A 26302-nucleotide genomic window follows, 5' to 3' on the forward strand; every position below is an offset into this window, starting at 1 on the left:
TTACATAAAAAATTCTTAATTAGAACAGGTAGAAATGTCTGCGGGATATACCAGGTTTATTTGAAAAAAAAACAAGCTTTTTTTTCATTCATTTATTAACACACAATATAAATTTAAGTCAAATGTAATAGAAAACAATATTATTTTAATAATTAAGAAAATGAATCAACATTTTCTTTTCTTATTCTTATCTTAATACTAATTGTATTATCATTGTTTTAGAATACCAAAATTTTCCCGCCAAATTATGCAAAATTTGACGTAGAAAAGTATTTTATAGCCATTGCGTCATCACAAAGCATTATATACTATTGCCATAATATAAAAAAAAGCATTATATATGCAGGAAAATACATAAAGGTAACACATTGTATAGTCTTCAAATTGATGGAAATACATATAACGCAAATGCGAAAATATAAGACAAAGACATTTGATAGCTATAACTATATTTCAGATTCGTCAATTTGCAAATAATTCAAGTCAAACATTAATAATCACTTTCGAACATAATTGTTCAGAGCGCCATCTATTAGAGACTACGCGAACTACGATAACAAAAAAGGTCTTACGGTAAGATTTAAATACCTATCAAAGAACATGATTTTGACAGTTTTGATTCGAATTTAGAGTTGCGCGGTTTTAATTACTGCATAGATAGTTTCCTTTCCAATTCCAACCACTGCGGGGGCAGCTCATTGCGATAAGAGCCCTCAAGTGGGAAACGAGTTGCAACCTCCTCCATAAAGGCGCTGTCTAATTCCCTAGATAAGGGCCGTGCGTAAGGGCGAGTAACTGAGGTCAAGCGCCTGTTGTGCATTAGCAACTCGTAGTGTTTGCGTTCTGAAAATATAATATTGTTAGCGGACTAACGCCATCTTGTAGCAGAAACCTATATAAAGCGTGGCAACACCGGCGTTGACTCACTTTTTATTTCGAGACTCCGTGCGGAACGGACTTGTTACTGACCTAACCTCGGTAGATTTTAAAAGTCTAAAGTACCTACACGTTCTAATCTTTTGTGTTTACTAATAATATTTTATTTAATACCTTATATCATTTAATGGAATATAATCTATGGTTGCACAGGTTAAGCTGTAGACAAGGAGTGACATTTATTAGAAGTTCTTTATTAATAGTTAGTTCAGTTCATATTTCTGTTATTACAGCACCTCTTGTCTTGACCCACCTTCTATACTCGCCTTAATTCCAAATTATTTATTTTACGATATAAAACTAAAATATATTTATTTTATTTATTTATAAAAACACTCCTGCCCTAACAGGCGACCCTAAATAGACAAGAGTGCACAATAAGTGAATAAAATTTACAGACGAAAGAAAAACTAACATCAGAAATTGATTAGGGAAAACAAAATTACATAATTAAAAAAATACAAGAAATTAACTAACTAACTATAGGCAGTTCACTCAACGGATAATGAAAAAGGGAAGGGAAAAGTGAGCCTCTTGAGCAAACTACTAGTGCTAGAGGAATATTCTTATTATTATATAATTTATACGTCATACAAATGACGCAAATTAAAAATTTTACCTACTAGGCAAAACCGCCTTAATTACTGAAATGCGATTGAAACATCTAGATATGTAAAATAATTCAATAGAGTAATATAGTGTGAGGCTACACACAAGTTTATTCATAGTTATATCATAACATGTTACGGACAACGAACAATACAGTTAAGAAAGCCGACGAACGAAGCTGCCAGCCAGATGTTCTTCTAGGAAACGGTCGGCGGGACGCAGGTAGCGGAAAAGCCGGTCGGTCCCTTTGACCAGCGTGGTAGTTTTAGGTTTAGTTTAAGGCTATTATTTGTATAACGACCAGATAGATTTAAGCAGCCGTGCCGGACGGACGTCAGTCGTAAGCTTACTTCGCTGTATTATAATTGTATCACCATCACTAACGTTCGGCCAATAAACATAACATTTATAACTCCACTCCGAGTTTCATTTCAAGAATAGCGGCGGTGGTCAGATCGACATCGTACGCTTATAGTTTGGTCCTTCGAGCCGGATAACCAGAAGAAATACTCTACGCATTGACGCCGAGAAGAAGGAAGATTTTACCTGCGATCCCAGGAAGATTTTCATCGGCAGTACTACCTGCGATCCCAGGAGTACGTGCAGAGGGTTGACTTCATCGCCTGTACAAAGTGACTCGCCGCATCGACGCATTGCTGCTGTGGGTCGCCGACGGAAAGCATTATCCACCAGTTCATTGAAGCGAAGAATACAATCGACTTCAAAATGAACACAAGAAGCCGACAAGCTAGGAGGGCAGATGAAATCGATGAAGAACTACGGACAGAACGCGTGCCGTTAGAATCATCATCGAAAGTCCTAGAACATGGACTAGCCGATATTACACACGACAGGGAGTCAGTTCAATCAATACGGAGGAAAGAAGCCGTTGATTCAACGTTGTTACCTGTGGGTTCAGCATCACAGACCTCTAGAAATACGATGAGGTCGAAAGCATCCCGTGTAAGGCAAGCTGAATACGAAGTCCAAAAACGCTTGGTCGCATTAGAAAAAGAACATTTAAGAAAAAAGTTCGAATTAAAATATCAGGAGATGGAACAAGAGATGGAGCTTGAAATGAAATTGTTAAAGAAGCAAATCGCTGTTGACTTACCCAGAGCAGACGACGAAGAGAGTATCGTCGAATGCTTGCCAGAACAGCGGAACGGAAACAACTCCGCTGCTATGGTAGAAAGATGGCTAAGAAGTCATAGCGGCGTGAATAATCTATCTCAAGGTGATAGGGAAGAAGACAAAGCGCTCCCAGAACGCGAGGAGCCATTGAAACACAATGAGTCGTGGGAAAAAGAACGGCCCATATCACCTATCGAAGTGGCCTCCGTGCCGAGAACGCGATCCCATGATCAAGGGATGGAACGGCTCATCGGAGCCTTTGAAAAAATTGCTACAAACAGACCCCCTGTACGACATGACCAGATCTGCCGAAGTTTAACGGGAATGTCTGCGACTGGCTTTACTTTAAAGTTGCTTATGAAGACTCCACGAAGCTCTACAAATACTCTAAAGCGGAAAACATGGCAAGATTACGCACATGTCTTACGGGATCCGCTAAAGAAACAGTCGCCGTATTATTGAGTACTGCTTGCGATCCCGAGCTTATTATCAACGCACTAGATCAGTGCTATGGGCAACCGCAGATTATAATTGATAAAGCGCTGAAAGAAATAAAGCGATGTGGTATTGATGGGTGTGAAAAAGCGCACCATAGGTTGTTGCATTGGGTAGTACACAAGCCACAACAACAACCATTGTTGGTGAAACCATCAACATCCAACTCAGAGGTTGAAGTTGTTATGTCGACCTCTGTGACGGCAAAGGATGAATGTCAAGCCGTCTTACTTGGAAAGGTTGTAAAAACTCATGCCCTATAAGCGAAGGGTCGACTATTACAATCATCGAGGAAAAATTAGCCCTCGAATTAGGTGTGAGCGGGTCAAAGAAGCTGCTGAAAATCCAAGGAGTTAGTTCTCAAACGAAAGATTTTGAGAGCCAACACGTCAAAATTTACGTCAGTCGCTACGACGGAGGGGCTAATTACACTTTGAAAGCGCGAACTATGCGTGATTTCGATATTGGTAGCCAAAGAATTAGCGTGGATAATTTGCGCTACAAACATTTGGTTAAGTTACCACTCCAACAAATGATTGGCGAAGCTAAACCACAATTATTAATTGGAGCAGACAATTGGCATCTCATCGTTTCCAGAAAAGTATACAGTGGGAAGAAAAATGAACCGGCTGCATCTTTAACCCGATTAGGCTGGATTTTACATAGTACAGCACCTATACGAAGTTTAATGGAAGACAACGAACGTGTTTTGCACTGCATAAAAAAGGCGGCAGAAATCGACGTTTACAAAGAAACAATAGATGAGCGTCTAGAGGCGATATTAAAACAAGGTTTTGCAATTGATGCCTTGGGTATAAATAATAAAAAAAGGTTAACAAGTGCCGACGCACGTGCAGTTCAATTGTTCAATACAACAATAGAGAAACGGGAAAGGCGTTACTACCTGGGGTTGCCGTGGAAGACTGATAACACGAAATTCCCTGAAAGCTATAATATGGCCTTTAATCGGCTTAAAAGCATTGAACGGAAAATGGATCAGTCGTATGAGTTTAAAAAGTCGGTGTCTCACTTAGAAAATGTACAAATACTGTCTTCAGTGGTACCTAGATGGTATATTTACACGAGGGGAGGACAGATACAATTGCATGTGTTCTGTGACGCATCTGAACAAGCACATGCGAGCGTGGCATATTGGCGAATTGAAACCAATGTAATTGACGACAGGTTCATCACAGCGAAAGCACCAGTGGCACCTATTAAGTCACAGAGTAAACAGCGGCTTGAGCTACAGGCAGCCCTTATCGGAGCGAGATTAGCTGTGGCCATTAGAGAAGGCAACAGCATTGAACCAAACAAGATCGTGCTATGGACGGATTCAACGACGGTATTACAATGGATAAGAAATGATAAAGCGAGACATCCACCATTCGTAGCACATAGACTAACTGAAATAACCGTAACGACGGATGCAAGGCAATGGCGTTGGGTTTCAACCAAGGAAAATGTAGCGGATGATGCTACAAGAATAACGTTGGAGCATAAAACCAACAATGACCGGTGGTTTGTGGGCCTAGCGTTCCTTTACGGGCCTGAAGAAACATGGCCAAAAGAAAGCTGTGAGTCACAAGTGCTGACTTTGACTGTCATCGAAAGGAGAGCCAACAGAAACGATTTACCAGATATAGAGAGATTCTCGCAGTATGAACGGCTGACTAGAGCCACAGCTTACGTACAACTATTTTTACGCAAGCTTAAAGATCATAGTGGCCGATTAAGCGTAAGCAATCGGTTACTGCGTGTACGTGTGCGATTAAGAATATCGATAACAGAGGTGACAAGGAGTCACATTCTTTTAGATGGGTGTCATACGCTTAGAAAAGGAGGCCGTAATGAAAAGCCATGGGGCGCGATTTTTACGTGCCTAAGTACTAGAGATGTACATAATATTGAGATAGTTGCGTTGAAGCACGTTACCAAAAGAACGTCAAAGACGGCGCAAGCATTAGCAGATGAATTTTCGTTGTCCTACCTACGGAAAGCTTCACGTCATAGGAAGGTTTCGCTGAGGGGAGACTGTTACGGACAACGAACAATACAGTTAAGAAAGCCGACGAACGAAGCTGCCAGCCAGATGTTCTTCTAGGAAACGGTCGGCGGGACGCAGGTAGCGGAAAAGCCGGTCGGTCCCTTTGACCAGCGTGGTAGTTTTAGGTTTAGTTTAAGGCTATTATTTGTATAACGACCAGATAGATTTAAGCAGCCGTGCCGGACGGACGTCAGTCGTAAGCTTACTTCGCTGTATTATAATTGTATCACCATCACTAACGTTCGGCCAATAAACATAACATTTATAACTCCACTCCGAGTTTCATTTCAAGAATAGCGGCGGTGGTCAGATCGACATCGTACGCTTATATAACATATAACTTAATTATAATTGAATTAAAGAAGTCAAAATGGTTACTGGCTGGTCGGCTACAGTCGATTTTTGATAAAAATTTGTTAGGCCGTATCCAATTTATTTTTATAATCATCTGTTTTCTTATAGATATTAGATGTTAAAATAAATATTCCAAATATTTTAACACCTATTCCTTAAGACAAGATATTGGTTATTCGTATATATTTGTTATTTGTAACTAAGTACAGACCCTCAGGAGTAGTAGCTTTGCAGTACTTGATGGTGTGCGCGTCGTCGCCAGTTGCGCCACAGCGCTCGCACACTAGATGTCGCAGTACGGGACACGAGAGCTTTCCTTCCGTACGTAGTCTGTGACTTCGGTACACTGCCTCACACTCGCCATTGTTCTTGCAAAAGCGACATGTCTGAAATTTATTAAGTACCTTTCGATTTACTCATATAAAACAAACCGTGTTCAGTATTTGTGAAGCTAAAATCGTTTAAGCCCGCTCAGGCATTTTAAACCTTACAAATTGTCCGTCGAATTTCGCTGTATTTGCAAGAGGATTGATAAGTCGGCTTAACTCAAGACGGAAAATAAATGACGAATTATAAATTGCATTTCAATTGAGATATTAACCAGATGCCCATAGTAAATAACTCTCGGAGGTATTTACTATGTATTAGATTTAGACAGATATTTCGAATATGTATTTGCGTGTTGTTCCCACGAGAATGTAAGTGCGGATAGGAGCACCTATTTCACCATGCTTCCTGCTGATAGAGGACAACTCTTTGTTTTTAATTTATTTTATTATTATAAATTACTTAAGATGTTATGTGGAACATGGTGTAATGGTTGCAGCTCCTTACAAACATTGTGTAAAACAAAAAAGTTGACGATTAAAAAGAGTGGCGGAGAGTTTATTGCCAGTCATTCGTTCTACGCCCTTGATTTGAGAACTGGCAGTAAATGAAAAATTTGAAGCATTTATATTAATTATTATGACGTTCATAAGTGTACCAATATGAATAAATGATTTTTGAATCTGAATTTTATGACCATACCTTAAATTCATACCATGAAAAAGGTCGTTCATTTATGTTACTTTAAAAAAACCAGGAATGGAAGGTAAGGGTAATCATGACTTCCATGTACGCAAAATCTCTTTAATCAGTGGAGTGGAGACCGATGGTCTATGGATGACGACGCAATTATTTTAGAAGGTTTGTGCATTCATAATGGACCACGGACTTGCATGAATACGAAAACACGGAATTTGATCAGTCCGTGTCCGTGTAACCATGGAGAAATCGACTCTGTTATTAATCTTAACGTTGTTTATCAGCTATGGACTCCTAAACTACCGAACCGATATCAATTAAATTTGCACACCGTGTGCAGTTTGATCTAACTTAAAAGATAGGATAGCTGACATCTTAATTTATACCCGCAATATTATTTTATAGCAAAATATTTTTTTATTATTTGATAGTCACAATTCTAACAGATGGCGCTGTGTTGAAAGTACCAACGTTTCAAATAAGCTACAATTCAATGGTATAACCACCAATAAAGCATGGTGGTCCCCATGACTGGTGTTCTCCTACCGTTTCCCTTGAATATGTTACTACTACGTAATATAACTAAAACCTTAAGGCCGATTTACATTATCTTAGTGTTTAGGAGAGTGCTTTAGTACAACTTGAAGGGCAAGTTCTATAGCGTAGCGTTTACTAAAGTAAGTAGCGTTTACATGTTTCAACTAAAGTACTATCCTAAAGCACTCTCCTAAACACTAATGATAATGTAAATCGGCCTTTAGCCACAGCAACGCTTGGCCGGTCAGCTAGTATAAGTATAAAATTTACTTGTGTTCAATATTGTTCTTACCTTATCCTTCACAATTTTATTCTTCGGGGCAATCTTCCTATAGTAGTTTATGAAGAAGTAGAGAGCCTTCGAGGGTATCGTGTTAAGCAGCTGAATCTGCTCCTCATTCAGGTAGTTCTGCAGAACACCAACAGCTGTTTCATCGGGTAATAGTGAATCTGAAACGTCAAAAAGGTTATTGCAATAAAATTGTAAACACGCGATAATGCAGTATCACTTCAGTTACTATAGTCAAACAAATACGTACACAAAGACAAAAATCATTATTCTTCTTAAATTGTTATCTCACCTATTTTTTTTTAAATTCATTTAACTATTTAACATAAGGATTAAAGTAATTGTTAATTTATTTACAAAAGCTTGCCAACGCTCGGCACTCTCTTATATTGGTACTTAAAGAAAAATACAAGATTTAATGAGACCCGCACTTAAAGACAAACAAAACAAACACGAAGAGAAAAAAATACATCAATTCATGAATTATAAAAACAAATCGTTAATCAGAATGCTCAATTTGTATAACTCACAGGGAGTTTTGGGCAAATCCCTTTCTTCTGAATGGATGGACAAATGGTACAATACGTTGGGTTCACGAAATTTATATTTATTTAAAAGGTTGGCTCATTTAAATTTTTTGTTATATTTTTTTCTTAGAAATAAATTATATTACTTATATAATATAAGCATAAATTAAATTTTCTATCAAGTCGAAAATTATTCTCTTATTTCTTGTATTTTATATTTTTTCACTATTTCTCCTAAATGCTCAATGCTAGGAGTCTATTTGCGAAAAAAATACCTAAAATAATATATTGTTGTAAAAGTACGTGTACAAACTGGTAACAGATCTGATCTAAATTTAGAGTTGAAATAGCAAATCTATTAAAGAAACCTTCCATTTACATACCTTGGCCGTATGAAGCTTCCTGTGCACGTGTGGCCATATTTATCCCAAATGAGGTTTGATTTGGAAAAGAAACCTCCGACTGACGAATGGGCGAATTTGGTTGTCCAATCCCCGAATCAAAAGATAGGGGAGAAATATTCCCGTAGTTGGCTGCAGTCGGGTATATATTTTTAGCTTCTGGGCACGATCTTTGGGTGAGGTACTCTCTAGCTGGACCAAAGCCTGTTAAGCCTGAAAAAATCTAAGCTGTAAGGGGCCCCTATTTAATCTTCTATAGATGCATCACGCTAATTGCCTGTAGCGAACCATCCATATAAAGTAAAAAAAATAATAAACATCTAATGACAAACAACTTAACCAATTTGTCAATGACATTGGAAGGATCAAGGAACTAGCGTTTAAGATACAGGCTAGGCCTAGTTTTAATGCTCATAGAAGTATATTATGTATAAGGTTAATCAAAATGAATATTCTATCTCAACGATTCGTTGCCTATTGTATGTACTTACAATCTTTAGAATGTAAGTACAAAATGTAATGTTTTTGCGTCAAATAAAGTCATTTTTATTTATTTATTTAAGTATTTAAGTAAATGTCAGACTAATACATTGAAATAATAATTACAACCGTACTATACATTGATGTACTATGTGTTTGCGATTTGTTCTGCTTTTATGTAAACGTATGCTCCATTTTCGCCTCGCCTACTGCTGATAGTAAACGTTAGTTTGTTATTATTATTCTATTCTAATAGCATCTAATGCGATGATGTCGATATGTGTTAGTTTAAGTATGATATAACATTAATAATTTCTTAAGCAAATTGCCCCTTGCTGGCGAAATAGAAGCACAGAAATTATAGAGATAAGAGAATCAGCGTTCGATCTAACATTTCGACGGAATAAAAACAGTTTTACAGTATCCGCCAAGAGTGAGGATTTACCCCCTTTCGCGTTGGATACCCACTACGTTATGTAGGTAATTTACAGACTTCCAAAAGCGATCCCTACTTTGATTCCAAATAAAAAAACCGAGCATGCAAGGCTGCAACATAAGCGAAACATCGATGTTGCATACAAAAATGGGATTGGTGTAATTAATGATTTAGAAATACGTCGTATAGAGGTTTGCGAGTGGGAGGGAGGGGAGGGGGGAGTAGCATGGGCAGGGTTATCAACCACTTCCACGCAATAAACGCAGAAGCAAATTCACGTAAACTTCAAAGTAACGGATTGAATCTGTCAGTGTAATTTCTGTCAAAATCTACAATCATTTCATAATAGCGGTTTGCGTTTCGTTTCACATGTTTTTAAATACACGCTGCTTGAAATATTATAATAATTAAGAGAAAAGTGTAAAATGTACGTTTCGTTACACGAATTTCAATACAATACACAAAATTATATTTAATTTTTTTCATACTTAGACGCAACTCCGGCAGCCAAAATTACTTGGAGACCCCTCCAATCAAGGTTCCCGAGAAATCTACATAATCAGTATCAACAAATTCCGGCGACGTATTTCTAAATCCAACCCCGGGATCGGGATTGCTATTTGGCGCTTCAGAATAATAGCCCAGTAGTGGATAACAATTATTTATAATAACCGAGGTTCGAACTGAAGACCTCTTAAGAGTAACCTAACCTAACACATTTACTTACCTATTTTAAAAAGTGAGTCGTTTTCAGGTTCATATGGTAAGTCGACCCCATTGCTACGGAACTCTTCCATGACGTCATTATAGGTAGGCATTTTTGGCCCTGTAATATTAATACTGAACAATAAAATTTAATGGCAAACTTTGTATTAAATAATTTAAATTCACTACAAAGTGTTTAGTTTGCTTTTAATATGTATAACGTAGCTTTTTTAGATTGAAAATTAAAAGTAAAAAATATCTAAATTCTCAAATGTCGGAATTTGGCAAACATTTCCGACATTCTGTCGAGTCCTCCCAATGCACCAGAAGCATTTAATAAAAATAAAAAATTGTTAATTACTAGATCGAACCCGATACTTCAGGCGTACTAAACCCCTTAGCAAGAAGGCTTTAAAAATAACCTAAGTCTTTTCCACTCTTAAACATTTTAATAATTAATAATAGTTTTTTTATAGAAAAGCTGGGGTAAACGGGCAGGCCTCTGATGTTAAGTGAGCCCATTGAAATAGATACTCTCAATGCCAGGGCTCGCGAGTCCATTCCCGAGATTTTAATAATTGCTACACTCTTTTCTAGAAGGACTAAGTCATATTGGTTCAAAAGCATCTCGACGGGCAGCTGATTCCACAGAGCGATGGTGCGCGGCAAAGATTAACAAAATATTTTTTTAACGGGATAGTGTTAGGATTTAAACAATCTACACTACACTTAAAACTTAAAATATGACTATTATGTTATACTAAACAAGTTGATTGTACCGCCTAAACGAAATCTGTATTTGTTTTTGCAAAGCGATAAAAATATATTCCCTAGACATCGAATCTAGCGTGACCGGATTCTTCATAAAGAATAATTAAAAGTAGAAGAGAAACATTACCTGGTAAAAATCTCGAAGATGGACGAATAGGAGTCTCATTAATTATGGAGTTCATGTTCGAGTTCCAAACCATCCCCTAAAACAATTAAATATTATTTCCCTTACACACGTAAAGTATCATCATAAAATAAATATAAAAATGTATAAAGAACTTTAAGGTTATAAACAATTTCATTTACTTCCACGTGCTAGATGCAACAAGACGCCAGACGAACCAAATACAATTTTAAATATTAATAAAATATACATATGTATCTTTAAATAAATACAAAACGAAATATGAATAAATGGTAAATACTAATTTCTAGGTGAATGGTGAATAAGCGAATAATACAAACATTAAAAACAATAAATGTATAAAATTTTAAAAGGAAAGGTAATATAAATCAATATAAATTATTGAAATAATTTAATTGATAAATTAATAGATCTAAACGTATATTGTTATTACTTTAAAAAAGATAAACTTTCGTAACTAATCACATAAAATAGCTTATTAAACTGAAGTAGAAGCAAACTAAAAGAATAAAATAGATTCTAGCTCCAATGTAAGAATCATAAACTACACTGTTCTAAAATATAAAATGAACTTTAAAATCTCTAAACCTAACCTCTAATTAATATTAATAAAAATATATTAATACTAAAAGATAAAAATTAGACAAAAATACTCACTAAATCTTTCAATCAACAATGTATATTATAATTTATTTAGTTATTCTAATTTCGTTCTTGGCGTCCGCGTCCTTTGAACTCCTTTTGAAGACTGAAGAGTAATTACTAATTACTTTTAAATATACGCCACATATTTATATGGAGCTCACCGAGTAAACAACCCGTAAGGCAAGATGCACACGTCCTAAAATACCAGAACATTCTGCAAATCAGGTAGTTACGTTAGAAAAGTTAAACGCTAATAAAGTATTGTTTTATATACTATAACAGGCGTTTATTAAAAAGCAGAAAAATACACGACATATTAACGTAATTGCTTTATTTATTTTTACATCTTAATAATTCGTTATTCACAAATGGTTTTTATAAATATCTAAATATAATATATTGTATATAATATTTATATTAATTATTTATATAAATATATATATTGTTTAGTCCTTCGACATTATATGATTTATATAATTTTCTTTGAGATCAAATATTGTATACAACTGCCCTAATGGCTAACCAAAAATTTAGTTATTAGTACAGCATTTGACCTTGATAAAGTCACCATGACTATTTTTCTAACTACCCTCAATAATTTACAAAATCTAATTTACTGTTGCTCATTACCCACATTGAAAAGGATTTAATTGTATTTAATTTTGCCATAACAAACATACATAATAAGAAGAAAAACACACAAATTTGTAATTTTGTTTGGTATCTACGAGAATTTTTCGTGCATTGTGTTTATTAATGCAACTCAAATGCTTATTATGTAGACATACAGTAGGTAAATTGTTAGCGTAAATATTCTTATATATTATCAATGGTTTTCCTAAAATATACATAATTGAGTTATTCTTAAGAATTAGAATTATTATAGTATTGTCATAGACAAATTAAGTTTTATGTATCTATGCTTATTAAGTGAAAAGATTTAAAATATCTTAGCGAAAACTACTTGAGCGATTAAATTTTTTTGTCACAATTAGAATACTGCATTGTCATTGAAAACATAAGCTATATTAAGGTATTTTTTTTAATTAATGTCCAGTGGTACAAGGCCATCCAGAAAATCTCGTGTCTTGATGTCTGTGGTCGTACTCTTCCAAAACAGATTTACCTATTTTATATATTTGGTAGTAAGTTAGGTAGTAGATTATGTCGTAAAGCATATTAAATATCCCTAGGAGATCAAGGTGTAATACACGAGTTTTGCTGTTCTATTTTTCGACAAAAAGGCGATATACCATCAGGATATTATGTTTAAGATTATAGAACTTTTTGTGTAATTTATGTATACGGTATATTATTATTATCATTTAAATACAACGATTTTTTTAGATTTCGGTAACTTATGACAATAACTTACCTATCAAAGTTGCAACTAAGAATTAAGAATAGATAATACCAAATCATTGTAATGTCTTCTTAAATGAAAATCTTCTTCAAAACCCCACCGGTAAGTTTAACAATTTCTCTAATTTGTATTGTACATAAGGTTATATACATGAAGTATATAACGTAGGTTCGTTAACGTGATTGGACTTGAAAAATTCACCTGTTTGAAATGAAAAAAACTCATCAGTACTTGCTAAGTAATAATCAGAGTATATATTGCGTTGCTTTGTCTCAAATTTTATTTGCCGCGTCTAGTCATAGGTTTATTTAACGCTAATCTGACACCTAATGTAAATAATTACAACTGATCTCGTGCCGATTGTTTATAAATTTCTTCAAACGCATTATAATTATGTAAGTATGTACATATTATATGAGTATAAAAAATTGGTGGGTTTGCTCAATGTTTATGTTACCAAAACATGACAATCGTACAAACTACAAATGTTTTAATACATAGTTGTGTACATGTTTGATTTTTCTATTTATATTGATAGCACTTATTCCCATAATTTAAACGTTGAAATCCAAAGTACCTACATGACATATTCGAAAAATTTACAGAAAATCATTAAATTAAATATGAATCAAGAATAGCGCTAAAACCTTGTTGCATCCGTGTAGTGAGCGCCACAGACAAACATAACTAAACATTCGGTCACAGAATAATGAATATGCGCTATACTCTATAGATAGCGCATCTTGTATGGAGATTAAGCGTTCTTCCCTACGATTATTAATTACCTACACTTTTGGATTTTATTGGGAAAGTTATTATGGTAAGCACTTATATAAAGTAATATAAAATGACTGCCTATAAATCCAACACATACTATATAACCACAAAATAAAGAATAGCGCCAAGCGTCAATCACACCACTGGGCTTGCCACATTTTTTTTTCAAACACAAATCGTTATTTGCTATACTGCCATCTAAGATGATAAGGCATATAACCAACATTCGAACATAACTTTGAACTGTACTTTTGCGTGTTCTATAAAAAGCTAACAAGATGGCATTGTGCGCAATATATTGAAATTAGACGTAATATTTAGATATAAACAGGCAATTATTTAATAGGTAAATATTTAAGGCATACTTTATTCGAGTTTATTGTCACTGTATGCTGTACACCGTTATCCAAAGTTTTTTTACGAAGTGCACGAGTAATACGTTTAAATTGTATGAGTTAATCACTGTAATTAGTTATTTGACTGCCATCTAGAATAGTAACTTGACATTATTCATGTTTCAGAGTAATGTCTAGTGGAGCTAGATGGCATAGTGCTTAACTGACAAAATTACGGAAATATTTGAGTAATGTTAGACTGAAAACGTAAACATAATTTTGACGTTCTTTAACTGACCCATAGTTCCCATGGCTATAACAATATATTTTAACAGAAGATGGAAAAGATCTTATAATATTATAAAACATCTTTCTAGTGGTCTTGGTAGGAACATCACATGTCATAACCAGCTTTGTAGTCCAGTACTCTAATGCCCGCCTTCGTAACGATGATTTTCATACATGTGCTTCCACCGAAGCGGAGAGAGCGAGTTTAAAGAGTCACATATGAGGTTAGCGAGTTGACCGAGTTTCCCATGGAAATGAATGAAAATCATCGTTACGAGTATAGCGGAGTCTGTAATGGGTCCGTTCCGCTCGCTGTGGAAGGCGGTCATAAATAGGGATCCAAACTTCGACGTAGTTTTTTTATTATATTGAGAGAACTACATTAAAATTACAGACAAAAATGTTGGAATTGGTGCAGGTGGTGACTTAATAATCATGAACTGTCGACGAAAACGACAAATAATTTTAAAATCTTTATTTATTGTAACAATCTAACTGTAGTTTTAATATTTAGTTGGCGTCTCCGAAGTACTCCTGCGCAGCCTTAGTGTCGGGTTTGATAGTCTTGGAGCCAGGGTGCCAGTTTGCAGGGCAGACCTCACCATACTTGTCTGTGAACTGGAATGCTTGCACCAGCCTCAGAGTCTCATCTACTGAGCTGTGGGAGGAGTATAATATGAGAAAGGAGTTGACATTTTTGCTCTTTTATTGATAATTATTCAAAGAAGTCACGAAGTACATACAGAAATATTTCATACACTAAAATTTAAAATAAAAATTGGAACAGAAAAGTAAAATATGTATTACAATTATAGACAATCTATAATTGTATAATTGTGATAAAAATTGTGCCTTGATACAACCAAAATTCCTGAATAGATAATAAGATTTAGATTTTAGAGGGTTTTTAAATCTAAGTTTCACATAGATTGCTCAAAAGGACTTTAATTGTAGTCGATTGTAATAAATGTATAGATATTCAGCTGTATGCCAATATAAACCACGACAGTATATTTGCTGCTTATATATTTTATATTTTTAAAAACAAGTAGCTATGTGCAGATCAAATTTATTCTAATGTTAAAGTGGAGATTTCAACTAAAGACTTTATTTACTAAAACTTCTGTACTGTAGTGACTGTCAAAATAATATAAAAAAATGTATTAAAAAAATGGAGGTATCCATTCAATTCAAAATAATATTAATCGTTGGAAGTACAAAAACTGGTGATAACTTTGCACAATTTTCACATTTAACAATAAACTAAGTAAAATTCTCTTACCGGCCAACAGGAAGGTCATTGACGGTGATCTGTCTAAGCAGTTGCTTGTCATCAATGATGAAGAGGCCACGGAAGGGAATGCCACTCTCTTCATCTAATATACCGTAGTCCCGGGCGATGCGGTGAGATTTGTCGCTGATCATGGGAATGTTCATTGGACCCAAACCCCCTGTTTAATAAAGATTCAATTAAATATCTCATCTTTAAATCTTTATGGACACAATTGACATCCATAAAAAGAGAATGATTATATAATCACTCACAGACACATGACAATATAAGAGAAAAAGGAGAAAACTCACACAAGCACAGAAGTAAAGGGCTTAAGCGTTACACAATATTTTGATAATTACCGATATATTTATATAAAACAGACCAAAAATAACCTCTAAATAAAGAAAAATTCGATAACAAAACGAATTACGAACGAAGGATATTTTTTTTGTAGTCCAAACTAAAGGCTCTAGAACTTCAGCCAATATATATATCCTTAGAACCATTACCATAATTTAAAAAAAATTAATGTACATTTACTCAAGTAATTTCTAAATTACGTAATCACATGTTACTAGGATCAATTAAAAACTGTATTTCTACAATAACAATAAATGTGTTTTCTTAGTAATAATAATGGCTATTGGAATTAAAAGAATTAGTATATTTTCTCCGACAAAAAGCAAACAAACAAATAGAAATAACAAACTTACAGTCCCGTGACGCGAACCACACAAGACCTGATTCTCGAGGCTTTTCATATAACATATCCCACATTAAAAAGCATTTGACAAATATTGTTTTATATGTAAAGTACATGAAATGTACTGAGTTAATGAAAATAGCAAAAAGCCCTTGATAACTATTATTTTCTGTTAGTTTTGTTGTGAAATTTATAAAACTAAGTATAAAAGGAACATATTGGTTTCGAGTAAATATTGCAATAACCTAATTTAGGATTTATTGAACTGTGTCCAGTTTTTGTTTCCACCACGCCAACTTCTTTCTATTTAGGATCATGTATACAATAAATAAATAAATAATCATCCATTCAACTGTGAATGTGTTTCACATATTTAACAAAAGTAATAAATGACCGTTGATAATTTCGACCTAATTTAATTTTTAATTAGTTGTCAAATGCTTTGCCCCATTGACCCAACGACCACTCACTGTAATCCCCTACTGAGGCCGAACGTTGTCGCGGGTTGGGTGGTTCGCGTCGCGAACAAAAGCTAAATTTTTTTAATGAACGCAGACAAAGGAAGCCGCCTTCATCTACAGAAGCACGTCTAGGGCTGCCTGCAAATAGCCTTTTAGATTGATGACAGTTAGTCTTCATATGCCATTCTATACCATACCATTCATGTATGTGAAATAAAATGGTGAGTCAAAGCGACGGCAATGGTTCTAGTAAAACATTCAACCTTTTTGAAGTTATACTTCTTTAGGCGCGTTATGAAAAATTGATGAGAGTGAAATTTTACGATGCGCGCGCACCGTGACACAAAATTAACAGAATGAAGTTGCCCACCGAAGATGCTACGGTATTGGACATAATTTAAAAACAACATTCGAATAATAATAGAATTTATGTTACACTTAATGTAAGAGAATAATAATAAATATTTATTTATTTAATTTTTCAAATGTAAACTGAACTTTATTGACTATAATGACTCCTTTTCCAGTCTTTGATTATTTAATTGTAATTAATTATTTGCATGCAATCAAAAACTATTTTTAACTAGCAGACCGGCCAAGCGTTGCTGTGGCTAAGGTTTTTTTATATTACATAGTAGTAAACTATTCAAGGGATACGGTGTGGGGAAACTTATGTGAAAGGTAGATAGCTATGGGAAACGTTGGTACTTTTAACACAGCGCCATCTGTTAGAATTGTATCAAATAGTAAACAAATATTTGCAATAAAATAATATTGCAGGTATAAAAGTAAGCTATCCTATCTTTTAAGTTAGATCAAACTGCACAATGTGTGCAAATTTGATTGATATCAGTTCAGTAGTTTAGGAGTCCATAGCGGACAAACAACGTGACACGTAATTTATATATATTAAGATAAGATAATGCCAAAGAAGTATAACTTCTTACGCGCCTACATAAGAACACGCACCTTTTTTTTACAGGCAGTCAATAGCTTGTACACATACTTTATTAAATACACTTGCGAAGAGGCTTATAAATATAATTTTATTGTTATCTTTGTACCTGAGAATCAGCCTTAATTAAAACAGAAAAATCTAGACAAAATATTTTTTTTAGTTACAACAAATAGTGAATTTGACCAAAGGCTGAATACTAAGAGTTTCCTGGCCAATTAGCCTTTGTTGAAATAAAAGGTTTACTACTACTATGTATTGAATGTATTGCATTCAATACATAGTAGTAGTAAACCTTTCGAATGTTGTAGTATTAAACATATTTAAAAAAATAGTATAATTCTTGGTCTTCTATATATCGAAAGTACTGACCCTGTTTGCGTGGTGTGTTGATCCAGGCGAGATGTGTGAAGTGTGAATCAGTGGAAGCAGCGATAACCTCACAACCGATCTTGCGGAAGTCATCAGCGCGCTCTGAGAACGCGATGATCTCCGTTGGGCAGACAAATGTGCTGAAAAATTTAGGTTTTATTATTAGCAATTATTATTGAAGGTGATTTTTAACTGTTTTTTAGTGAACTTCAATAAAGGCTTATTTAATAAGATAAAAAAGTCTCACTATAAAAATGTTAAATAAGAATTATTTCCGTTCCAAGTGTTATACACAACAGTAGCATGGAACCGTTGCATTTGATGACACACATTTAAATGAAAAAAAAAAACAGTTAAATCCGTATATCTATTTTCGGTCAACGAAGTTAGAAGTTAAATAAACATATAGAATAGAAATTAACATACATACTGATGTTATAAATTATTTAAGAAATAATGTGTGTCCAAAATATCGGTGAACTACAAGGTAATTATAAATTTAAATGACCAATTGAATATGATTTATTTCCGTCACAGCTCACTTAGATTCTATAATAAATTTTCCCCGCGAAACGGGTTTTATGTTCTCATATCAAAGTTAATAGGGTGTGAAATTATTAATTATACTGGAAGATTAAAATCTTAGTTTTGATAATTATTAAAATTCTTCGGTCATAAATCTCTAATATGTTTAGTACACTGTACAGAATACTATGTTGGAACCAATTTAAATTTAAATCTAATATAACGCGTATAAAATTTGAGGCTCATTGGTCTAGTGGTTAGTACCGCTGACTGCGAATCCATGGGTCCCGGGTACGATCCCCGGCTGAGACGAACATCGATGTGATGGGCATTAGGTGTTGTGCTTGGGTCTTGGGTGTTTAAATATGTATTTATATGTTTATCTATCTATAATATGTATGTATATCCGTTGCCTAGTACCCATAACACAAGCTTCACCAGCTTAGCATGGGACTAGGTCAATTGGTGTGAATTGTCTAATAAAAAAAAAATATTTTATACGCGTTATATTTCTTTTCAAATACGATTATATAATACTTACAAGTCTAGTGGATAGAAGAACAGGACGACGTATTTGCCTTTGTAGTCCGAGAGAGACACGTCCTTGAACTCTCCGTTGACCACAGCCGTGGCCTTAAACTGGGGCGCTGGTTTGGTCAGTTGAAGCGGCATTTTGTTGAAACTGGAATCGGTTAAGGAGCATATTAGGAAAAAGAACACGGCTTTGAAAACCTTTTCTTTCGGGTTTTTTTATATATTTTTTAATTGAAATATATTTCTGTTATGTCTACATTGCTAAGTGCCTATTATGGTAATATAATATACATATTAACATTATGTATTACATATAAAAAAAGGTTAAGATTACATAAACATCAAACAGTTATATGAGAAAATGTTTAGAATAATATTATAATTAATACAAATATGAATACGACGAAATTGAATTTCGACCACGGCCAGTTCCTAAAAAAATCCAAAATCTTTCCTCCAATCCTCCAAGGTTTCTGTTTATTGCTTATACAATCCTCGTTTCCTTAAATATCTGTATAAAAACAGAACAATGATGAAATATTGACGTAATCAAATAAATTACTAAGTTAATGTTGAATTTGTTTATTATGTGACGAATACAATTTCGTACTTGTCGTAACGATATATGAATTTATACATATTACCGTTTATAAACCGTACAACCTAACCGCTCTTATTACCTGGTAAACCGGTTATATGAACTATACACTAGAATATTCATAATAGTAAATTGGAAATATCTATTGTTACCAACCGTACCGTAGTTTAAGATATAAAAAGGTAAACTTTATAAGATTTCAATATATATATATACAGATACGGGAAAAATATCTAAATTTACAATGACATTTTTTATACCAACATGCTTTGAAGTTGCATGCTACCAGGTTGGATTAGCATATGTTGTGCAAAAGCCGAAGTTAATGCTGGCGTCATCTGCGTCACTTATGTTATTTAATCTAGTTTAAAACGAATAAGTTCCTCGTCATCTGTACGTTAAGATCCTTGAAACTACGTTACATTTTTGATGTATGAGTATCACAGTTAGCGAAGTCACGACTCCGAATCGTTTTAAGTCACGCGGGCTAGTAAATAAATATAAGTTTAGTAATCGTAATAGTTGAAATCTTGTTTCCTTGGTGCCAATTTGAACTATTTATCAATATATATTGAAGGTAAACACTTGTTGTGTGACGATAAGAAAACATTTAAAACTACTCGACTGATAACATGTTTTGTTATCAGTATAAAAATTCACGAGACAATTATTACAACAATTTGTACATTTTGGTAAAATACCTATATCTCGTCTATGGGGCCGATCAAATACATATTACGTGTTTTTTTATGTATAGTGATGTATCTGTGTTTATTTTCCCTAATACATAAATAAATAAATAAGCAGATTTAATTTAATTTATCCTCCCCCCCCCCTCGTGTCAGCAAAAGTAAGTAAAGCTCTCAAAAATAATAGTACATAAGCGTATTAATTTTATGTAGGAATCCTTGAAAATGAATATCGTTTTCAAGCATAGACAATGTGTGGGTAATATGTGAAAAAAGTAAATAATTACTGTTGACGTAATCACCAAATAAGAAAATCGAAGAGCCCCCTATAGTGCTTACGTAATACTTGAACTAATTTGTATTGTTTCACTACTTCTTTTGTAGAGGCATTTTTCAGTGCCAATAATTGCTTTGACGGTCACAGTAACGATGTTACAATTAGTTGATTCAAATCGATACCAGCGCCGGTCGACACATCGATGGCTAAACCTCTATTAGGGATTACATTACCATAGCTGGCTTCTTCCAGAAATTTTGCGTGTTAGTGGAATAGCGTGACGACTAATAGCATCATTGTAAGCAATATTATATGTTGACTAGCTGACCGGGCAAACGTGGTTTGTCATGTATATCATTTATAATAAAAAAATAGGGGTTGATCGTAGAGGGGTGAAAGTTAGGGGTTGTATGTATTTTTTAATGCTGTATCATAAAAAAACAGAAAAAACATTTAATGGATTTTGGGGCTGTCCGATTCTCAGACATACCCAATATGCACTCAAAATTTCATGAGAATCTGTCGAGCCGTTTCGGAGGAGTTTAACCACAAACACCGCGACACGGGAATTTTATATATTAGATTATAGAGTCTAACATTTATAGGAAAAATCTTTCATTCTAATTAAACTCAACATTAAACGTAACAAGGAAAATTGGTACCTATTCGAGTTTCCTGACGTTTTTCGGTTAGTTACGTCATATGGGAATTCTATTTAATTAAAATTGTACTCACAACTTTACCTCACTATAACGAACTTGCGCTTACCGCTATTACTAAGTTTCACAACCTACACTACAACTAAAGCCATTTATAACGAACCTAAGACCTTTCAGAATACAATCGGTACGTATCAACCAAACGGCATGGGGCAAGTAAGCGGTCTCTCTCCAGAGTCTAACTAATAATTTTCCGTCGCCTTTATAAAGAAAATCCGATAAAAGTCCACAATTGAGCATGTTCCTAACGGCTCTCTCGAGGTTATTCACCCTGGGAACAATTTACTATATTTATGATTATACAAGACATTGTTTAAATTTTTCCAGCGATGGTAATCTTGCTAACAATTGTTGCACACTTAGGGAATTTGAATGTTAATTTATTTATTTAAACATGAAATGCTTAGAGCCAATTCTTGGTACGAACGAGTCATTCGTCAATGTTGTAATAACTAACAAAGATCTACAAGTGTTATTATTTATGATCAAAAATTAAGCCAACTAAACATTCTCAACAAGCTACGTGTTCAAACCTACCCTCAAGGGAAAAAGCAATTTGAATAACATTAAAACTAACCACGCTTATAATTGAACAAGTGTGGTTTCGTTCGGTTAATTAGTTTATGGAAAACTATTAAAATTATACAGATTTTGTTTGATTTGAAGAAAAAAATATTTACGTTATATGGTTGACGTCAAAATAAATATTTTCCAATATTAAAAATTAACTTAAAAGGAGTCGTATGTACACAAAACAAATATATTAGAAAAATTATTGTGAATACAAAGTGCGTGGATAATCTATCAAAGACAGGTTATGATAATGCAATCCATAGAGCTTGATAAGTAGAATCTTAATCTACGAGATCGTTGACGTATTCCAATAAAGATTACCTACAATACATTACCAAAATACAAGACTTTGCACTTTTATTTATGTAAATAGATTAAAAAAATGATCGTGAAACAGAAATCAGAAATCTGAGACCCAGACCTAAAGAGTTTGTAGCACCACAGTTAATTTACCTTCCAAACAAGTAATCAAAACCAAGCATTAAGTCTTGTTATGAAATGTGGATAAAAGTTACTACTGTGTTAGTAACCAAGATACCATTCTTTTCATTTGGAAATAACATTGTATCATTGTAACTAATACAGTAATTTTATTCCCTTCATGGTAATAAATACAATTCATATAAATTTTACATTAAATCCTTGTTTCAAACTAACTGAAAATACCACTTTACATTACATAAATCAATATTAGTTCAATTGGATAGACTACTATATAATATAAAGAGTACTAATAATAATCCAAATCAACTGTATCCAATTAAATACTGCCAGCTAGGACTTAATTAATTTGTATACAAATATAAGAGGTAACTAGTCAAACAACTTTTTATTTCACTATATTACTACTGTTTCTACGACAATACTAATTTTATATGGTACACTACTAAACGAAAAAGAAAAACCTCATAGAGAAAGGTCTCATCATGGGTAAAAGATGCTCTGGCTTCTGTAAGTCGAGGGCATTGACTTCATCGCCCCGACAGTAACATTTATGATCCATGGCCATTGTTACTTGACAATTTGATCAGCTGTGATAATTTATGTAAATTGTGTAAATAATTAGCATATACAAGTATCCAGAACACTAAATTATACAATTTGTAACTGGATGAAATAATTGAAATACAATTGTAGTATTGTGAAATAAGTGGCAATTTATGAATTAATGCTGGTTATGTTACTATTAAATCACTTCCAGCAAAAACTTTGATTGCAGTCAGGTTATTTTGAACTTGATAATATTTAGATAACCTTGTTAAGTTTGGATTTATTATTTTTAAAATCATACATAGACATATTAAGTAAATATGTATATATGCACGCTTCTCAAAACATTGTGGTAATGATTCAGCATTTGTCTAAATCTTAAAGATAATTAACCGAACTTCATACTACATAAATTTGTTTTATTTATACTTCTCATATATTGTTATAGATATAAAATTAACCAGTAATCCATTTAAATAAACGAGCTTATGAAGTCTACATGCACCATGCTTTGTGGTAATATATAAAACAAATAGATTAGGCAAAACAATAAAGTTATAATCATGCCATATAATTACACTCGGAACGTCTAATCATATCTGTAATCAGTACTATTAGAATATGTATTTGTTGGGATTGTAATAACTTTTTATATAAATGGTATGAGAAATAGATTTTAAAATGATTATAGAATTTACTATAATGCAAAATGTACAAAATTTATCCTTAGATATATCCTCATGCCAGCCCCCCTAAATGTCGTCATTAAAATAACTAACCTTGAAGTTAATAATTTTTTTGCCACATTCCCAACGTCTGATTCACTGCGTTCTCTTTTTCTACTTATTACTTCTTGCATCATATTAACCTTTGATCCAAAGTATTAGATAAATTTTACAAATCATCCGGTAAAAAAGACAAGATGATTTCATACTATACGTAGGTAACGTAGGTACCGGAGAAGTTATTGAAAAGTACTAAACCACGTTGCAATTCTTATTAGATATTTGTTTGTTTTGAAAGATGTGGAAATTTTGAGTTGAAATGCGACTTAAGGTGGTAGGTATGTACAGAGATGAGTTATAAAATATTTCTAGATAAATCTATCAATTGGAAACGTAACAAAAGACGGCTGAGACGATGGCAGTGGTGAATTTACGATTGAAAATACATTAGATTTAATTATTGTCAAATGAAGCATAATAAACTATAGTAATGGCATTAATTAAAAGTGTACTTACAATTAAATTTGAAGAATTAAACTTGAAAATTACAGCGACGCAGCTGTCCGGCAACCGTTTCCTAGAGTAATGAAAAAGAAAATTGAAAAATGACACTTGAAGTCTGCTGTCTGAAGATTGAAGTAGCGTCAGTTCTGATTAAGTTGACAATTTGCCGCATAGAACTTGCCAGTACCGTAATAATATTTTGTAAGTACATAATAAAACAATATTAATATTACCGTTAATTATTGAAATTGTTTATTTTAACTATGTCTTTATGCGTTATGGCTATGTCTTGGAAGTAAAGTAAATATTTAACTAAGTGAGTAAGTGGTAACATTGGTTGTATAAAGTGATTCAGAAATTGAGAGTTTGAAAATCTGAAGGCGGAGGTTATTAATTCGATGTATAACTTTTTTATGTTAGCTGCTTCATATTTACTTGCTCCATACTGTACATAAACACTTTCAAATATACCGCTATAATGTCTAATCAAAAATTTAGTATCTTGGCCACGGCAGTGCGCCCGCCACGTCGAGCAAATGGCACGTGGCACGGCCTGTGGCCATACTTTCTTTTCGAAGCAGTTCAGGCCATTTTCGACCCCTGAGGCTATAACTTCGTTGTGGGTAAAATTAATTGAAAAATAAAACAAATTAAGTTGAATGTTCAGTTACCAAGCAGGGATTGTATAATCACGGTATATTTCAAATTTCATTCAATATAAACCAGTAGATTAAGAATTATAACTAGTCAAATTTCTTAATTTTGTCACTCACTGACAATCTATATATTAAAATATATGGCAATCACACTATATAATCTAATTTGATATAAAATTTAATACTTACGAGATACATGTGTTTCCATGCGATAGCCAAGTCAATGTTTTTACATAAAATATTTGTAATATTGATATGGTCACTTTAAGATGTGATTAGGTTAGCTAATTACGTAATAAATTAAGACAAAAGGTTCCTTATGGAGGGACTGAATAAATTAACCAACTTGGTATTATGTATATGGATGACATAACATTTTATGATAGAAGAACTGCGTTGCGAGACTTGGTTTTTTACAAGTTATGTTTTTGATGGCATAATCTACATATATACCTACTATGGGATACTCAAATTAATAATATTGTATCATAGTGATTGTACGGAAGAGTTATAATTGCTCTAATTTTACTGGTCATGTAATACAATGAAGATTTGTCTTTAATTATATATAATAATATTCATTTATGAAAAAAAACATAGAGTCATGTCATTATTTTAGTGGTTCCTTTAATATTCTCAGTCTGAAGATCATCTGCCTGATGTTCTAAATATAATAATGGAGATAGTCTGGAGTGACTTAACACTGACACTGACAATTAGCTTAGAAAATATTGTTAAAATAACTGTGACAGACTTACAGTGTGTATGTAGTGGGTGCCATGAACCATCTATTGTATAAACTTAGTTCGTGTAATGTCTTATGAATCGTAAATGTCGTTAACTAATAAAGTAATACGATAAAATTATCAACATATCATTAATTGACGCTCATACATACATAATAATATTGAATAGTAAGTGGGTTGTGCCTTGTCAACAACATTGAGCAATTACGCGCAATCATGTCGCCGTGTTCGGCTTTAGTTCACCTGCAATTGTACTTGCCTTAGTTTGTCTCTAGGCACTGAATATTACAACAAACGTTATATAATATGCTCATATACCTACTACATTTACGGCTTACCAGGTTTGTTCAATTGAAATGCACAAATGTTTTCGTGGGTTTAGGAGATCCAAATCATTTTGGGCATATACCACTCTTATAAAAGAAAATTCATAAAACATAATTCTTGCAAGGCTACTGACAAGATTTTAAAAACCATTTTCATTATTTATTAGTCCATGGAACCTATAAAAATTGTTACTTGAACTTTTTAGTAGAAATTAAAATTAAAAATTACTGGTTTCAAAAACCCGCCAAAACGCTTCTCTAGGCAAGATGGCGTCGTATTGATTCCTATGACGGTACGTCATCTGTCAACAAGTAAACAAACATCAAGTTTGTTTTGGTGTTAATCATTCTTAAATTACACAAATACACACAT

General features: G+C 33.6%; 2 protein-coding genes across 2 annotated transcripts; both read right to left on the reverse strand.

Annotated features, from left to right (window-relative positions):
• Positions 1-432: 432 nt before the first annotated feature.
• On the reverse strand, positions 433-11668 carry LOC125051243. Its single transcript, XM_047651456.1, has 7 exons — positions 11550-11668; positions 10875-10950; positions 9999-10097; positions 8338-8568; positions 7431-7588; positions 5787-5961; positions 433-843 (listed from the first exon to the last, which is right to left on the reverse strand). Exons 2-7 carry the CDS (start codon positions 10945-10947, stop codon positions 647-649), a joined length of 933 nt encoding a protein of 310 aa, XP_047507412.1. The 5' UTR covers positions 10948-10950; positions 11550-11668; the 3' UTR covers positions 433-646.
• Positions 11669-14760: 3092 nt separating this feature from the next.
• LOC125051088 (peroxiredoxin 1) lies at positions 14761-24351 on the reverse strand. Its single transcript, XM_047651238.1, has 5 exons — positions 24214-24351; positions 19134-19274; positions 18068-18207; positions 15583-15751; positions 14761-14958 (listed from the first exon to the last, which is right to left on the reverse strand). Exons 2-5 carry the CDS (start codon positions 19262-19264, stop codon positions 14811-14813), a joined length of 588 nt encoding a protein of 195 aa, XP_047507194.1. The 5' UTR covers positions 19265-19274; positions 24214-24351; the 3' UTR covers positions 14761-14810.
• Between the last annotated feature and the right edge of the window lie 1951 nt (positions 24352-26302).

This window comes from Pieris napi, chromosome 7 (genome assembly GCF_905475465.1).
Source record: "Pieris napi chromosome 7, ilPieNapi1.2, whole genome shotgun sequence".
NCBI classification, from domain to species: domain Eukaryota; kingdom Metazoa; phylum Arthropoda; class Insecta; order Lepidoptera; family Pieridae; genus Pieris; species Pieris napi.

Excerpts from the sequence above, each read along its gene's own strand:
- LOC125051243 (XM_047651456.1), bottom strand. The coding sequence starts at position 10,947 with ATGGTTTGGAACTCGAACATGAACTCCATAATTAATGAGACTCCTATT. Across the intron at positions 10,098-10,874 it reads ATCTTCGAGATTTTTACCAG|GGCCAAAAATGCCTACCTAT; the intron begins GTAATGTTTCTC and ends TTAATATTACAG. Across the intron at positions 844-5,786 it reads CAAAGCTACTACTCCTGAGG|AACGCAAACACTACGAGTTG; the intron begins GTCTGTACTTAG and ends TTATATTTTCAG.
- LOC125051088 (XM_047651238.1), bottom strand. The coding sequence starts at position 19,264 with ATGCCGCTTCAACTGACCAAACCAGCGCCCCAGTTTAAGGCCACGGCT. Across the intron at positions 18,208-19,133 it reads TTCTTCTATCCACTAGACTT|CACATTTGTCTGCCCAACGG; the intron begins GTAAGTATTATA and ends TAAATTTTTCAG. Across the intron at positions 15,752-18,067 it reads CAACACACCACGCAAACAGG|GGGGTTTGGGTCCAATGAAC; the intron begins GTCAGTACTTTC and ends TTTATTAAACAG.